The sequence below is a fragment of the Mugil cephalus genome, chromosome 3 (genome assembly GCF_022458985.1).
Source record: "Mugil cephalus isolate CIBA_MC_2020 chromosome 3, CIBA_Mcephalus_1.1, whole genome shotgun sequence".
In the NCBI taxonomy this organism is placed as follows: Eukaryota; Metazoa; Chordata; class Actinopteri; order Mugiliformes; family Mugilidae; genus Mugil; species Mugil cephalus.
In genome coordinates this window covers 30,256,034-30,272,541 of record NC_061772.1, presented here as the reverse complement: position 1 = coordinate 30,272,541, position 16,508 = coordinate 30,256,034, and the positions used below count along the sequence as shown (strand labels likewise).

Sequence of the window (16,508 nt, the reverse complement as noted above, 5' to 3'; positions counted from 1 at the left end):
GGCGTGTTTGATAGCAGCTTCTTTCACTTTCTCCAACTCAGCATTAAACTGAGTCTCTAAATGCTCAACGGTTTCCTGCAAGTGGGCGATTTGTTGAGCCTTCTCATCATTATTCCTTTCACCTTCATTAAGAATATTCTGTGCCTTTTCTAGCTGTGCAACCGTTTTGGCCAGCTCTTTATTCAAAGCATCCACCTCAGACTGGTGGCTTTCCTCAAACAGTTTTATCATATCCTGTACAGAGGTTCTGTCTTCATTTAAAGCAGCAGATGTCTCAGATGGTGGCAATACTTTCGAGACTTTGTCAGAACCATTTCTTCTCACTACAAGTTTTTGTAACTCATCTTGCACCGCTTTCAGAGCCTGCTGTAAATGATGGTTCTCCCTATCCTTCTCCTGGATTGATGCTAGCACTGTCTCCAGTTGAACCCTGGATGCTGATGCTTCCAACTCTTTTGCGCTCAGTTGATCAGAGCGCTGCCTTATGGCGGAGAAGGCCTCGGCTAGTTTCTCCTGCAAACTGTCCAAGTCTTGTTTCAAAGCATTAACTTTAACATCTTTAGATTTCATTTCATTCTCAACACTTTTCAACTGTTCTACAAGCAGATTCTTATCCTGTTTTTCTCTATCCAAAACCAACAGCCACTCTTTCTCAGAGTCCTGCAGAATTTGCTCTATCTTTTGAACGTTTTCTTTTAATTGAGAAAGTTCTTCGTCTTTGGCACTAACCTTTGCTTGAAGGCTCTGCTTCTCGGACGTCACTTTCTCCATTATTTCGTTCATGCTGCTGGACTTCTGCTCCATTTGAACTTGCAGCTCCCCCTGTGATGCCCAAATCTGATGATGTTTGTTTTCCAGCTCTTCCTTCTCTGCAACAAGTTTTCTAACTTCCTCTTGCAAACGTGCGTTTTCACTAGTGACTGCAGTGTGAAGCTTCAGCTGCTCCTCCTTCGACAAACTGAGCTCCTCGTTTAGTCGCCTATTTTGCTCTTCTAGTTTGTGCATTTCTGAGACCAGCTGAGACGCGTGTTTGGCCTGGGCTGTGTACTGACTATTGATTGCATGGAGAGCCATTTCCCTCTGTTCAAGGTTTTCTGTCAGAGCATTCATTTGTGCCACAACCTGAAGATGTTGAGACTTGAGTCTTTCTATTTCCACCGTCAGCAGTGACACGCTAGCTTGATGAGAAGCAAAAGCTTCATCCTTTTCTTTTGAAAGACTAGAGTTCAGGACTTCGGTTTCCTCAAGTTTGTGATGGACCACGGATAACTCATGTCTCAGTGTTTCTATTGATGTATGTGCTGCCTGATGCTCATGACTGGAATCATCTACTAATGTCCTAAGGTTGGACACCTCATCAGTCCTCTGAGAGAGCTGCTGTCTCACATCTTGTAACTCCTCTAAATTAGCTGCATATTTCTCTTGTAGGTTGTCGAAGGCACTTTGCATCTCTTCTGCTGACTTTTTGAGTTTTTCCGATTCAGCAGATAGTGACTGAATCTGACTCTGCAGTTGTGACACCAGCTCTGTGCTTTCCATGAACTGGGTTTTGAAGAGCAACGCCTCATCTGCTCTTCTTTGAATCTCCTGGATAGACTTGGATTGCTCCAAAAGAGCTGCTTCTTTTTCTTCCAAGGCCTTTTTGAGATTTTCCGCTTCAGATATCTGAACCTGGAGAGACGTGTTGAGCTTTGTGGTAGATTCTCCAAGGTGTGAAATCTGTTCTTTTAAGCTCTCACATTCTGCCTCTTTAGCTTGTAGATGTGAATTGAGACTTTCAACAGCAGCAGAGGAGTGACTCTGATATTCAAGGTTCGACTGTTCCTTTTTCGTCAGAGTGTTCTTCAGAATGGAAGACTCGGAAGTGAGACTATCAACTTGACTTCTGAATGTGCACACAGAATCTTCGAGCTCTGAAACCTGTGTTTGTAAACTGACGTTTTCATCTGCTTTCCGTTTCAGCTGCTCTGTCTGCTCAGCAAGCTTACTGTTGAGCTGTTGGATCAAATTCTCCTTCTCTTTCAGATTGTCATCTTTTCCTTGCACAGCCTGGTTAAGGGACTCTTTCTCCGAGTTGGCCTTTGTGAGCTCGCCATCTCTGTCGCAGACTTCCGTTTTGAGATTTGTGACTTGCTCACGTGCTTGAGACAGCTCCGACATTGTTTTCTGAAGTTCAGATTTCAGTCTTGTGTTCTGCTCATTCAGTGCTTGTACACTGTCTTTCAAGTCAATTATTTCTGCGTTCCTCTGGTCGTGCTCCTGCATCAGCTCACGATTTTCTGCACTGAGCTTCTCCACAGAAGCCTTGAGGTTGGTAATTTCAACCTCCATCTCTGCAACGTTCTCGTTCATGGCCCCGAGCTGACTGCTGAGTGAAATCACAGATTCATTTCGTTTGTTCAGCTCGTTTTTGTGGTTCTGAAATTCATTTGTGACTTCGTTTAATGCCTGTTCTTTGTGCTCTACCTGCTGTTTTGCCTCAAAGCACTGTTGTCTAAGTGACTCTACCTCACCCTGTATCTGTGACAGGAGGTCTTTCTGTAGCAGGACCTCCTTCTGATAAACGTTGCATTCCTCTGCTTTCTGCTGAAGCAGAGTGTCTTTCTCCACCAGTCCTGACTTCAGAACAGATCCCTGTTCCTGAAGCATAGACAGCGTGTCCTGCAGCTGAACCAGCTGGTTCTGCAGAGCCTCCATCTGTGAGCTCTTTTCTGACAACATCTGATCTTTGTCATTCAAAGACATGCTGAGTTGACTAACTTGCAATTTTAAACCATCCGCATGCTCTTGTAAACTATGAAGATGCTCTTCTCGCTCTCTTAGCGTTTTTGACAGATTAGCACATTCAGTTGTTTTCTCAAGTAGACCTGCAGAGTTTGATTGCTCACTCTCCCTGAGGATCTTCTTTAGTTCATCTGCAGCAAAAGTAAGCTCCTCGATTATTCTCTGATTGTCTGAGATTTTAATTTCAAGCCCAGAATTCTTTTCTTGAAGTAAACTTCTCTCTGCGGTTAGTTCAGAAACAGATTTCATGTTGTGTGCTAGCTCTTCCTGTAGCCTTTGATTGTGTTCTGTCAGGCTGCTAACAGTCACGCTAAAACTGGAGTTTTGTTCAAGAGCCGCTTTAAGCTGTCCATCAAGGTCGGACACAGTCTTGGTTTGCCGAACAAGCTCTTTCTCTCTGGATTCACAAGCAGCACGAAGTTGTTGGTTTTGCTCAGTGAGAGCCTGGATGTGGCTCTTTAGGCTAGCCAACTCGGCTTGCCTCTGCTCAGCTTCAGATTCGAACTTTCTGCCATTTTCTTCCATGACACTGATCTGCTCACTCAGAGATTTAACAGCCTTATTAGTATCATTCAGTTCATCTTTGTATTTTTCACACATTTCTTCTTTTTCTGCAAGTTGCTGCCTGAGTGACTCGGCCTCAGTGTGTAGCCTATTTTTCTGAGCTGTGATTTCATTCTGCAAACTCTGGTTCTCTTCCTCCTTCTGTTTCAACGCTGCGTCCTTCTCCATTAACCCAGACTTCAGGGCTGATTCTTGCTCCTGGAGCAGAGACAACGTTTCCTGCAGCTGTGTTCGCTGATTTTGTTGGGCCTCTAGTTGTGCCAGCAGATCAGTGGCACTCTGCTGTTTTTCCACCGTGTCACGCTGCAGCTGGTTGACATTAGAAGTCAAGCTTTGCACTTGTTCCTGCAGCTGGGTCAGCATCTCCTCCTTCTCCCTGAGTAACTGGCTGAGATTGCTGCATTCGTTTGTTTTCGCCAACAACATCTCAGAGTTTGAGTGACTGCTTTGCTCAAGGACTCTATTTAACTCGTTGGTTCGAATTGTCAGCTCCTCTTTATCTTTTTGTAGCCCTTGAATAATCTTGTTATTTTGTGAATCCTGTGTTTCTAAAGTAGATATTTTGGCCCGCAGGGTCTCCACGTCAGCTGCAGCTTCTGAAATGTTCTTTGCTCGTTCAGTTATTTCCACTTCAAGTCTCTCTTTCTCTTTTGTGAGGAAGTGCACTTGATTCTCCAGGCTGCCATTGAGTTCAAGAGCAGATGAAACCTTTTCATTGAGCTCTTTCGCACTCTGCTTCTGCAGGTCAAGCTCCGCATTCAGCCCTTTCAACTTTTCTTGCAACTGCTGCTTTTCAGTCTTTGTGTTTTTTAAGAGGTTCTTGAGTTTGGTGATATTTTCGGATTTGCTTTGAAGTTCGCTGCTCAGTTTTTGATTTTCTGAATCCCTAAGTTGTAACTCTGTGTTGAATTTCTGCCTCTCGTCCTCGACCTGTTTATCAGTTGCCTTTAGCTGGTTTTCCAGTGACGCTACGGTTTCCAGTTTCTCTTGCAGTGACTCCTCTAACTGTTTGGAGAGATTCTGAACATCACTATTTGATTTCTCCACCTGTGCCAAAAGTTTGTTTTGCTCTTCCTTGGTGGATTTGAGCTCTTTTTCATATGTCTCCTCTTTATCTTTAAGCTCTTGCTGTAGTTTCTCATTGCTGTTATTTTTGTCCTTGAGTTGCAGCACTAGACCTTCAGACTCCTGCAGCTTTTGGGCAGATGACACCAGCTGCTCCTTCAGCGAACTGATGTGTGTCTCACACTCAGACAGATGATTACGATGGCTCACAATCTGCTTCTGGACCTCCCCTCGAAGATCCTGAATAGTTTTCATGTCGTCTTCAGTCTGCTTTATCAGATGTTCCACCTCGGCCACTTTAGTCTCTCTTTCCTCTTTGGCCTTGACCAACTCTGCCTCAGTGTCCTTGAGGTTCCCGACCAGCTCTGTGATTTTACTGTTCAGAGATTGCTGGTCTGAGCTCTGCGAGTCTCTGATGATGGTGGCCTCCCGCTCTGCTTTACTCAGTGCGTTTTCTACCTGGACCAGGCTCTCCTCTTTGAGCTTGATCTCCTTCTTCAGCACCGCGATCTGTTCTCCGTACTCGGCCATGTTGCAGGTGAGGGTGGATATCTCCTTCTCCTTTTCCACCAGAACATCTTTGAGAGAGTCAATTTCCCGCTCGCAGCTTTGAAGGTCGTGAATGAGTTGAGCTCGTTCTTCCAAGTGTGCGGTGTTTAGTTTGTCCAGCTCCTCGTTTGTCTGATCCAGGTCAGTTTGTAACGTTTCTATGGTGACTTCTTGTTTTTGAGTCTGAAACATGAAAACATTTTGTTTTTTGTGATGCAACAAAGTCATAAAATGTGGATGATTTATAGAAATATACAGGTAGACGTTTAAATCTATTGAAACACACCTTCTCTTTCAGGGCAGTCAACTTCTGGGTGAGGTCCACGACTTCTGTTTTCAACTCAGAGCACTGTTTCTCTGAGCTGCTGCATTTCTTGGAAATTATATCAAGCTGGAAAAACAAATAGCACAATTAACCACATCTGAAGAGTTAGAAGTGACACGTTTTTCTAAATAGGAACTAAATTAGCAGCAATATCCTACGCTGTGTTCGGTCTGAAGGAGCTTCTCAGACAGCTCTTTGTACTGAATCTCTTTTTCGCTCAGGGATTCTCGAAGGCTGCTGATCAGCTCCAGCTTCTCAGATGTCTTCGCCAGTGTGTTCTCCTTCTCAATGAGGGAGCTCTCCAGACACTCTTGTGTGTCACTCAGCCTGAAGGAAACAAAAAATCACACTCATTTTAAACAAATTCTGTTCAAAATCTGATACCATACTTTATGCAGTGATGACAGGGATCAAAGAAAACCAAAGAATGAAGAGTTTACCCTTTGAGCTGCTCGTTGAGGCTGCTGACCAGTAGCTGATGCTTCTCCGCCTCTCTGCTCTGCTGACTCCTGACGCTGGCAAGTTGGTTCTGTAGCTTCTCAGACTCATTCTGCACGGGAGCAAAAAGGATCATCAATGTGCAAATATGACGAGATAAAACGCTAAGCTAAACGCTAAAGACGACTGCACTTCACACAGACATGTATAACAGCAGACCCTCTAGAGAAACCGGATCAAACGAGATTAATACCGTTTGTACCGTTCATGTGATGTAAAAACGTAGATATTCACCACATCTAAGAGAACCGGTGAGTCTTTGACAGAACGTCGTGCTTTAAACGTTATGTGACAAACATGTCCGTGGTTAAACAAGCACACCACACCATTAGCCGTCACCGCCAGAGGTGCTCTCTAGCGCACACGTACATGAGCGACCCAACACACCTGAGAGACCCAACATGGCTGCTCATCTTCATCTACATCAAACGTCACCTGTGTTAGAAGGGTTTGTTACAACATCCCAGTCCTTTGGGGGAGGGTGGGGACATGCTCATACTCAGTTATTCATCAGTGGCTACGTTACATCTTAACAGTGCGAGTTTAAGGCGATATTTAACAAGACAAAGAGAGGTTTGAGTTAACCCCAGGGGCGCATTGGATGGGGCTGTGTACCTGTAATGTCTCTATGCGGGCCTGCAGCTGCAGTCGGTCCTCCAGGTCCTGGCAGCGCTCCTCCAGGCTCAGTATCTGCTCCTGCAGTTGGTTCCTTTCCAGCTCCAGTTCCTCCACAACAGACCGCAAGCCATCTGGAATCAGATGGAAGGAGGAATCAGAACTGGGGACATCATGAGGCGTGAACCAAGAAAAGCAAGTCCCGAAAAAAGATCCAAAATTTGCTACTAAATCAATTCTCCAGCAGATTCAAAGCCTTCCAACAGAGTCAAGTGAATAACTTCATGGGTGGGCAGACACTTTACATGTGAAAGTAGATCAATCAATCTACTGTGAATCGATCGTAGTTCAGTGCACATTAAGAAAAAATAGAATTCTACGATAAAGAATAAATAGATTAAAATGTGACAGCTCTACTGTGTCTTTAAAGACTGAGTACAAAAAACAGGTAAAAGTCTTTATAAGAAGGAGAATCAGAAAAGTCTGAGGCCCTGATCAGACCTGGTTATTTGAGTGATCTGATCACAAGCATCCAGCTCTGTGTCCAGGTGTGAACACTGATCTGGTGTCAGTCCACACGTGGAGGTGGTCTGGGAAGAGGAGTTTAACTCCTTCATTCAACCACTAGTAGAAATTATCACCTGAATACGTGATATCTAAATGAGAATGAACTCATGTGGTTTATTACTGATGTGAGTTTTGTGGATCCTTGAAATAACTAATGTCAGGGAGGAGATAAATAAGTAAGTAGATAATAAGTTAATATTAAAATAACAATAACAGAAAATCGTTATTGAATCCTTAGAAGTATTTGAAGACATAAATATTTTCAGCTGGTTACGTGTGATTGGTCCAAGGACAACAAATTCAAATAACTAAGTCTGCAAGGCCCCTGAGGAAAGTGAGCATTAGCTAATTACAAAGATATTCATTTATTAAAAGGCAAAATGCAACTTCAAGGCTTGAGATTAAGCCACAGTCAAACCAAAAAATACACCAGGTTCTTTAACTATAATTTAGTTTTGCTTGTTTTTTTATTTTAAGATGACTGCTGATGTATTTTTTTGGTTTAATGACACACTGACGCTATCAGGAGCTCAAGAAAAGATGAGAGGAAATGAAGTGAAAAGGAGCAGAGCATGCAAACAACGAAAAAACAAAACTTACCACAGATGAGGAGCATCCTTCCACCTACATTTATACCATCAAGAGTTCAGTCCACTTAATCCCCACAAACACTAGCCAGCTCAACCAGCATGCACATGTCCAAAAACAACACACCATCTGATGAATATGACTGAGCAACATATAAATGTGAAACTCTCAGGAATATGTCAATTGTCCCAGAGTTATTTTGGAGATGAGCTTTAATTCAGCTTGCCACACTGTGACCTGAATCTACAAGCATGAATGAAAGCAAGCTGAACCAAGCTAGTACAAAACACAACAACCCAACACAGGTACATTCACAGTAATGGTGGGTAAAATGAAAACCAAACCAACAGCCACATTCCAACACTCAGTAAAGTATGTCTGGAGTGTTATGATGAAACAAAAACATCAAAATAACCCAAAGGCGGCTTCGGTTTCCCAAAGTAATGTGCAGATGACTGCGTGCATGCCGGTGTAAACTGTCTAGCGGGTCTCACACCTGTGTCAGGAGTACTGTACTCGGGCCACCAACCTCCCATGTTCTCTCCCTCCATCGGGGTCGTGCTCTCCGAGGCGCTCCGAGGGTCCTGGAACGGGACCTGCCCGTCAAACTCAAAGTCGTCCTGCAAGTGGGATAGAAGTTAGCATCAGAGGAAGATGGTATTTGAGTTGTACCACAGTAGGAGCAGGAGGAGGCAGACTTCCCTCCTGCCTGATTCAAGCCTCTGAGCTCTGAGCTCAACCATAGGTAAGTGCATCGTAATCCATTTCTTAAAGAACAGCATTTCCAGTGTCTAACTAAACCAACCAGTTATTAATTGTTTAGGCTTATTCTGAAACTAAACTTGCTTTACCTCTTCTTAAATTTGCAATTAAGGCAACAAAACGTCTCTAAAATAAAGCCTCCAAATGGTCATTTTCCAGTATTTATCTGTGGCTTCCTGTAAAGGTAGACAGCCATTAGTCAGAGATGTGAACACTTAGGAAGCTGCATGAATAAGATCATTATAATGTAATGATATATGCAATGATATACAACCCAGGAATAAGGCACCTGACTCTGGTACCTTTTTCTGCATAAATTAATCAACTGCTGATTCATTTGTGCAGAAAAGTTCTCACACATTTACCAGCACTGTCTGATTGGTTGAATATAAATTTTGCAAATGGGATTTTTTTTTTTTTTTTTTAAGAGGATGCTAAAATCCCAATTTTGTATTTTTCCACACATGTAACAAACATTTGGAGGTATGCTGCTGTAAAAGCTTTGGTTACATCCACCTACCTGCAGGCTTCGCTGGGCCGGAGCTGCCAGCTTCTTGGCCCTGTGCTGGCCGAGCCCCCGAGCTTGAGCCAGCTCCTCCTCCAACTCCTGCTGCCGAGTGGCGAGTGCTGGATCGGAGCAGCCAGGAAAGAACCAGTCATCCTCAATCAGTTTTGTGCCACAGGGAAAGGGGGGAAGTTTGGGTTGGACTGATGGTGTGTTTATGGATGTGAAGTGGGTTATAGTGGACTGGACAGACACACGGGAAAGGGGAGGAGGGTGTTCTTTGAAGACGGAACGACAGAGATGGAGAGGAGCCTATGAAGCAGCATAATGGCGTAAATGGTGCTGGTGGCTTTCGTGATGAAGGATATGAAGCAAGTTGAACACCACAAACAGACTTTGTAACACAGAAAACAGTCTAAAGCCACAGCGGAGGTAACGAGAGAGAGACGGTAACACTGCAAGAGAAGGATGGAGACGGAGAGATGAGGAGGATGGAAAGAAAGAAACTCGCTCAAACTCCAGGTACGTGTGCACTTTCATATTTGCATAAAGTATGTGGACCTGAAACACTTCACAAGCAACGTTCTGGTCAGAGCCATGCACACCTCATTTGCATAGCAAAGGAACACAGCACTGAAATATGTGGGAGACGGGGGGAGTAAAAAGAGGCTGTGGGAGGAAGGAGAGAGCCCATTTTCATGAGTCACGTTCCAAGCCAATGTTTTATCTTGAACAGGGAGAGCAGAGTTATTTAGAGAAACACCACATACGTGCAGGTCTCGGGGGGGAAGGGGAGGGGGGGGGTCATATTTTACTGAGCAGAGTAGGATGCAAGCAGGGGAAGTCAAATTGATTAGAACAAAACATGTTCCCATCTGTTTTGTGACAACAGGCGGAATTTGATGTGGAAAAAGGGATGATGGGGGGGGGCAGCTGAAAAGCCGAGGGTGGTGCAGAGAGAGGAGGAAAGGAGGCGAGGGGGTTTAAGCGGTGGTCGGTATGGGTTCAGTGTATCATCTTAACTACAGAGTTTACCCACAACGAGCACAGCAGCAGAGGACGAAGGACGTGAGGAGAGGACGAAGGACGTGAGCAGAGGACGAAGGACGTGAGCAGAGGACGAAGGACGTGAGCAGAGGACGAAGGACGTGAGCAGAGGACGAAGGACGTGAGGATTATTCACAAAGCAAACGTCTCATTATTAAATGCTGTGAGGGACAAGTCAAAGCAGCGTCCAAGGAAATCACTTTATTTCTAAATTAAACTGAACTTTGCTGTCCTGAGAAGTAACTGGACAACAGCAGAGTTCTTATAGGTTGTTGCAGGTAGAGATTGTGAGAAAAAGCATCAGGAAAAAACAGAAACAAAGAAGAAGAAGAAGAAGCACAGCTGAATATATATCAACAGATGACAAGAGTCCAATTTGATTCAGAGTTAGTTTACATGCTCCTATCATCAGAGCAAAGTGTGTCCTGCACATTTGAAATTTCTAAATTCCATACTTAAAATAAATAAATAAATAAACCTGGTATATCTGTATATCATATAAATAAAGTAGGGAATTAATTGTTAATTGTCATTAATCTGAGTATTTATGCCGTTATGTCACCAAATAATTCCAAGAAGATTAAAGCTGTAAATGAAGCTCATATAAATGACTTGGATAAATTCAGTGCACGATTTTTTTATTCCATCCATCTATGATCATCTATGTAGCGACTGTGTTCTGTCACACAAATATTTCAGCTGTGCTGCCATTAAACCCGAACAACAAACAGATCAATCCAGATTTTTCGAAATTCTGAATTTTATGATTTAAAACAACTGAACAGTTGGAAACATGTATATTATTTATAAAATTTAATTTTATTAAATTACACACTTTTCCTACTTGTGTAGGAAAAAAAAGTTTTTCTAGAAAAAGGTCTGACTTTATATAAAAATGATTCTGGTTTCCCATGAGAAGAAACTGCTTCATCTGCAGGATTCTTCCATCAAACGTGTTAATTACTGTGAATAGTTTGAGCCAAAGTTTTCACACTCGGTTCATTCATTTCCTCTTTACTTATTAAATGTTTTAATATATTTCTTTAAGGAAATAACAGGACTTTTGGGGTATTTATTAAAACTGTGTTTCGTTTGCATGATCGAGGGTTTCCTGGCAGTACGCTCTCTTTTCATTTTTTATATATAATATCCTGATTGTTATGTCACATGTTACATGAGCACACAACTTTTTGAAGACGTCTGGATCAAATCAGTGATGAAACCCGTCTTGATTTTATGCATCTGATGCCATGACAATAATATTTCAGGACATACATGTCTGTAGAGGATGGTGTGAACCTCAGATCTAATAAACATGGTGGTTTCTGGGCTAAACTTATCAGGTTGAATAAAAACCAGGCATCTTTCAGATTAGGCTCCTTCCCAGAGTTAGTACAAGTCTATCACACCACAGAAGAAAATGAGTTTGATTTAAAACCAGGATGTCTTTGCAGGTGAAGATCATTTGAACCGATCACAACAGAAATCAACCAAAACGACAGAGGGAAGGAACCATAACACAGACAAAGGAATGGGGTCAAAGGATGGAAAAGAAGAATAACAGGTGAGGGGAAGAGAGGGAAAAACAAAATGGCAGACTCTAAGATGCAGCCTGCCACTGCACTGTCTGCAGCTCCCCCCTCCCTCCCCAGAGAAAGGCCAACAGCTGAGGGAAGCTGCAGACAGTGCAGTGAGCGGCGGCTGCACCGGAGGGTTGGAGGAGCCTGCATGCACAAAACTGATGGGAAACTGTTCAGTGTGGCTGCTCCCATCCCTGGAGCAGGAGCAGGGGCTGGAGAGGGAGAGTGTGTGTGCGTGGGGGGGGGGGGCGCGCGGAGGGGGGGTCGGAGGTCCACGAGATGGGAGGCAGCTCAAAGTAAACCAATTCTCCCCAATGACAACGGCGAGGACAGGGGGAAAAAATAAAGAAACAGAAAGTAATGTTGAGTCAGACAACAGAGGACACGCGGTCAACAGCAAAACATGACAAACTAAACCTGCTACGACGTCTGATGGTGGGATGGTGTGAAGGGGCATCATACAGAAAGCAAACTTTTAATGAGTGAGGGAAGAAAATATCTCAGAAATATGGGACAATACACTTCAACAGCAGGATAAAGCTGTGAGTTAGTGCAGGGCCGCTGCATGAGACTGAATTCATTTAGGTAAACTGGCATTTATTCATTAAAGTGGGGAGTTGTGAACACAGCTAAAATAATTCTCCAGTTTAAATGTATAATGTGGTGCAGGACGGTACAATTTATACCATTTACTGCAAGGAAAGAAACACAGAACTCGCTCGTCGAAAGACATAATAATAATAATAATAATTGTAATAATAATAATAATAGACGTGATAATTGAATAACAACAGGACCAACAGAAGGTTTAGACTAAAGATGGTTTCTGTCATTTTAGGTGGTTAATGTAATGTTATATAATATATTTTTCTGATGAGTTACGTTTTAGTTATTTGACGCTATAGAAACAGGATGCGACGTAATATCGACCACCGGTTGTCATGCCAACAAGCTGGCGCCGCCCGCATCCCATCATGAGAAAATAGTGTCAGTTTTTTCATGTTTTGCAACCGGAAGTTGCTGTTTTCAAAGTAAGAGCACGTATGAGGACGGTGCTGTGTTTATGGCCCAAACATAAGACTTGTACCTGTGGTTCCTCTGGCTAGACCAGAATAAAACGTCTTTAGAACCGTTCTCTGATGTGGTTTTTGACAAAACAAGGCTCGTCACCTGCAGAAACCTATAATGTTAGCTAGTAGCTAACTATTCCCTGATTATATGTAGTTATTTTTAGTTTTTCTGCGGTCACGTCCTCTCCACTGAGACTCTTTGATTGTTTCTAAAACAACGTTCTGATCCTCGTCCATCAACTTCTGTTACACAGCACCGTCCTCATACGTGCTCTTACTTTGAAAACGACAACTTCCAGTCGCACAACATGAAAAAAACTTGGTTTTTTATTATGTCCCTCTTCTAATGTTTTATTTTTTGTTTTTAGAAACTGACAAAGAAATTAAAATTTTTGAATTTTAAAATTCAAATTAAATAATCACTAATTTTTTGTTATTTAATGTCCTTTTCTGAATGGAAAAAATCCAATGACCAAAGAAATACACGGACCTTAAATGTACTATAATGTGTGATGGAGTTTGTGTCATCTGGCAGCAGCGGCCTCACCCTCTCGTTCCTCCTCCATGTGGCTGATGCGTAGAGCCATGGCAGCCTTCTCCTCCTTGACTCGGTCCCGGGCGCTGACGGCCTCGGCCACCATCTCCTGCCACTCCAGGACCTGGCTCTGGGTGTCGTCGGCGCTGCCCGACTCACTGGCCTGTGGTCAGAGGGAGGACACACGGAGGCGCGAGGCCAGAGTTCAGCACGGTCCAGGAAACGTAAGGGAGCAAAAATAAATAAATAAATAAATAAAATCCTGGTCCCTGACCTGAGAAGCAGCCCTCTTAGTGAACTGCTCCAGGTCTGCCTGTAGTGTCCTCTGCTGCTCCTCGTACACAACCAGCTTAGCCTCCAGCATTTCTAGCAGAAAACATCAAACACACAACGTTCATTCATATATATTTTTTTTGCAACACACAGTGCGTCTGTAGAACACGCTCAGTATTTGATCTTAGTACCATTAACCGCTTTGAGCTCCTCGTAGTGCTCCACTTTCCAGAGGATCTCCTCCCTCTCCTCCTCCAGCTCTGTGACGCGACTCCGCAGGGCAGTCATGTCGGGAGGGGCCCCCCCAGCCTGACAGGCAGGAAGAGCATATGAGATATTAAAGAGTTTTATTTGTGCAGCCTTGTTTTTGCTGAGAATAGAAATAAATATACCAGACCCGAAAGGAAACCGATAAACAGAGGGAGGGGGCACCACGTCGGTCTAAAACATCTCACCTGGCTTTTCCTCAGCTCCTCCTCGAGTTGTCTGATTCGAGTTTTAGACCAAGCTTTTATTTTCAGGAACTTGGCTTCTGATCGAGTGGCTTCATCCGTTTTTTGTTTCGCTTGAGCTGGAGAAAAAAAGAAAAGAGAAAGAAAAGTGCGATGATTGTGACAATTTCTCTACACAGACTCACAAATCATCACATATCTCTACGGAGGGTATGAACGTGACGTCACAGCTGACGTCTCCATGGTTACGGTCACTGAGTGGCAGCATTAGCTTGAATCATAGACTTTAATAGAATCTAAATTGTAACATTATAGAGACACATATATACATATTTTATATTTTTACAGATATCTGCCAGAGAACAGAGTAAATGGATCCAGACACAGAAACCTGGTGAAGTGGTTCATTTAGTGTCAGCTAATATTAATTTATGCTGTATTTTTTGATGAAGTCAGACTTTAAGTTAACAATTATAACAAAAAAGTAAACTGAATATCTGTGATCACTGCTCGTCATCCTTTTAACGCTGCAGTATTATGTGGCTACGTTACTTCTCAGTAAAGCTCTCTGAACCGTTATCATTGAGTCTAATTGTCCTTAATTTGATCTGATAATATCCTCCGCTGTATTTACTGATACATTTCACCATGTTTCTGCCACTCAGTGACATACGTGCATAACCTCTATAAATCAGGATATTATTTAATGTGTTTAGTTTAATTATAAGGAAATGTGTAAATCAGATGCTTTCTTTTTTAACCTGAAACAGAAATAATTCATGTAGTCAGTTCAGAGTTCTTCATTTAAACCCTGACCCACTCTTCTGAAAAGTCAAGCTGATTAATCGGCTACAGGAAACCAACCTTCCAACTCTGCTATCCTCTGAACGGAGGCTGAATCCGTGGGCGCGTTTCCGCTTCCTGAAGCGTCCTGGCTGGAAGGAGGTGCTGCTACCGAGGCTCTCCTCAGCTCCTCCAGCTGCCCCATCAGGTCCTGCTGAGCTTGGTCCATCTGCGCTTGATGCTGCGCAGCCATACGCTGCACCTCCGCCTGTTGCTTCTCCATCAGGTCGCGTAGCTGCGCTCGCATCACGTGCTTCTCCGCCTCCATCTTGGACTCGAGGCTCTCGCGCTCCACTTGTAGCCGGCGCAGTCGTTCCGTCAGCTCCTGTGTGGAGGCGGGAGAGACGGGTCACAACACGAAGGGTTAAGGGAGGAAAGTCTCATTTTGAAGTGTCATTTGAAGAGATTAGAGCCTGGCTACTGAATAGACACGAGGAATTTCTATTAAGGCTTCGTTAAAAGTCAAGAACATCACCACCAATTACAGTTACCATCATACTACACGGACATAAAGCAAACTCTCATATTTAATTTGAGGGCATTCGCATCCAAATTGGAGAAAAGGTAGAATAGAATAGAATAGAATAGAATAGATGTGAACCTAACAGCAGCATTATTGTCAATGAAAAAGTCTAGTCCAAGCATTTTATTCACATTATATAACTGTATATGAGTGTATATGATTTAATAAAGGGCTAAAACACATGGACATTAAGATGCCGAGAACCGTTCCTGACCTTTATCTGCTGGTCTCTGCCGTCCACCTCCCCCTGCAGAACATCGATGACCTGAGTCTTTCCCAGCAGCACCTCCTCCTTCTCGTGAAGCTTCTGCTTCAGAGCCTTCAGAAGCTGACGAGAAGATAAATACACAGCAGAGTTACGTCACATGAACTCGCTGTAAGTTGAATCGTGTGACGTCTGTGGAGAGGTTCGCTGTTAGTTTACCTGCTCCAAGTCTGCACTCGCATCTGACTTGGCCGCTAGCTTAAAGAGCTCCTGTTCGTGCAGCTGGTTGACCTCCATCAGCTGGTTATCCTTCTGAATGATGATGTCTTTAAATGTCTGGATCTAAGATACACGGTGAATAAAAAAAGACAATAAATACAGCATCATATAAAACAGAAACCTCCTCCCCTCCTGGAGTCCGTGGCACCTACGTTCTGCTTGTACATGGCCTCCTTCTGGCCGTACTGCTCCTTCTCTGTGACCAGCAGCTCTTTGAGACTCTCCGCCTGCTCCTGCAGCAAACTGTAACGCTCCTCCGCTTCCCCTACTTTCTTGGTGAGGCTCTGCACCAGCAGCTGCAGCTCCTGCATCGCTCCGCTGTCCTCCGCCACCTGAGGAGGTACGACACAGCTGAGCAACAACACCACCACCACAGGCAGGTTGAATATCCTGGGATATTATCGAGACAACAGGCGGGCGACCTTCTGTTGTGGTGCAGGAGTGACGGGCTGATCTCCTGCCAGCGCCGTCTGCAGGTGGACGATGTAGGCTTCTTTCTCTGCCAGCTTCCTGTCCTTCTCTGTCAGCATAGCGTCGATCTCCTCGCCTCGCTGCCGCCTCGAGTCCAACTCCTTCCTCTGCAACAATTCATGAAAAATGAAGCTCACGCCGGGTCTGCTTTCTAGACAGGTATGTGTGTATGTGAGAGCTCCAAGTACTTTTTGGTATTTCAAGTTCAGTTTTAGACTCTAAAATAACAAATAAATAAATAACAGTTTATTTGATTTTCATTTTAAAAAGTAAGTAAATTTACATTTCTGTTCTTTAATATGTGAAAACAGAAAGAGAACTAAAGGAGAAAAAATATGTTATTTGATTCATGCAAAAGTAGCAGCGAAGTTTTTGTAGGTGAAGAGGAACTTTCTGACTCAAGGTTTC

At 43.5% G+C, this 16,508-nt stretch overlaps 1 protein-coding gene across 7 annotated transcripts in view; it reads right to left on the bottom strand.

Annotated features, from left to right (window-relative positions):
• si:ch211-220f16.2 (golgin subfamily B member 1) overlaps positions 1-16,508 on the bottom strand; it is a 32,605-nt gene that overhangs the window by 11,127 nt on the left and 4,970 nt on the right. For 3 of the 7 annotated variants that reach the window (XM_047580356.1, XM_047580357.1, XM_047580358.1), the window contains exons 6-22: positions 16,052-16,207; positions 15,782-15,961; positions 15,570-15,692; positions 15,360-15,473; positions 14,644-14,947; positions 13,783-13,898; positions 13,519-13,636; positions 13,329-13,420; positions 13,067-13,217; positions 8,838-8,944; positions 8,052-8,175; positions 6,401-6,534; positions 6,173-6,220; positions 5,728-5,837; positions 5,446-5,614; positions 5,249-5,353; positions 730-5,145 (exon numbers count right to left, since the gene is read on the bottom strand). In XM_047580356.1, the coding sequence (XP_047436312.1) occupies positions 730-5,145; positions 5,249-5,353; positions 5,446-5,614; positions 5,728-5,837; positions 6,173-6,220; positions 6,401-6,534; positions 8,052-8,175; positions 8,838-8,944; positions 13,067-13,217; positions 13,329-13,420; positions 13,519-13,636; positions 13,783-13,898; positions 14,644-14,947; positions 15,360-15,473; positions 15,570-15,692; positions 15,782-15,961; positions 16,052-16,207 (6,567 nt within the window). Of the gene's footprint in view, positions 1-27; positions 5,146-5,248; positions 5,354-5,445; positions 5,615-5,727; positions 5,838-6,172; positions 6,221-6,400; positions 6,535-8,051; positions 8,176-8,837; positions 8,989-13,065; positions 13,218-13,328; positions 13,421-13,518; positions 13,637-13,782; positions 13,899-14,643; positions 14,948-15,359; positions 15,474-15,569; positions 15,693-15,781; positions 15,962-16,051; positions 16,208-16,508 lie in introns of all 7 variants that reach the window. The other 4 variants (XM_047580363.1, XM_047580359.1, XM_047580360.1 and 1 more) reach the window with 4 other exon arrangements.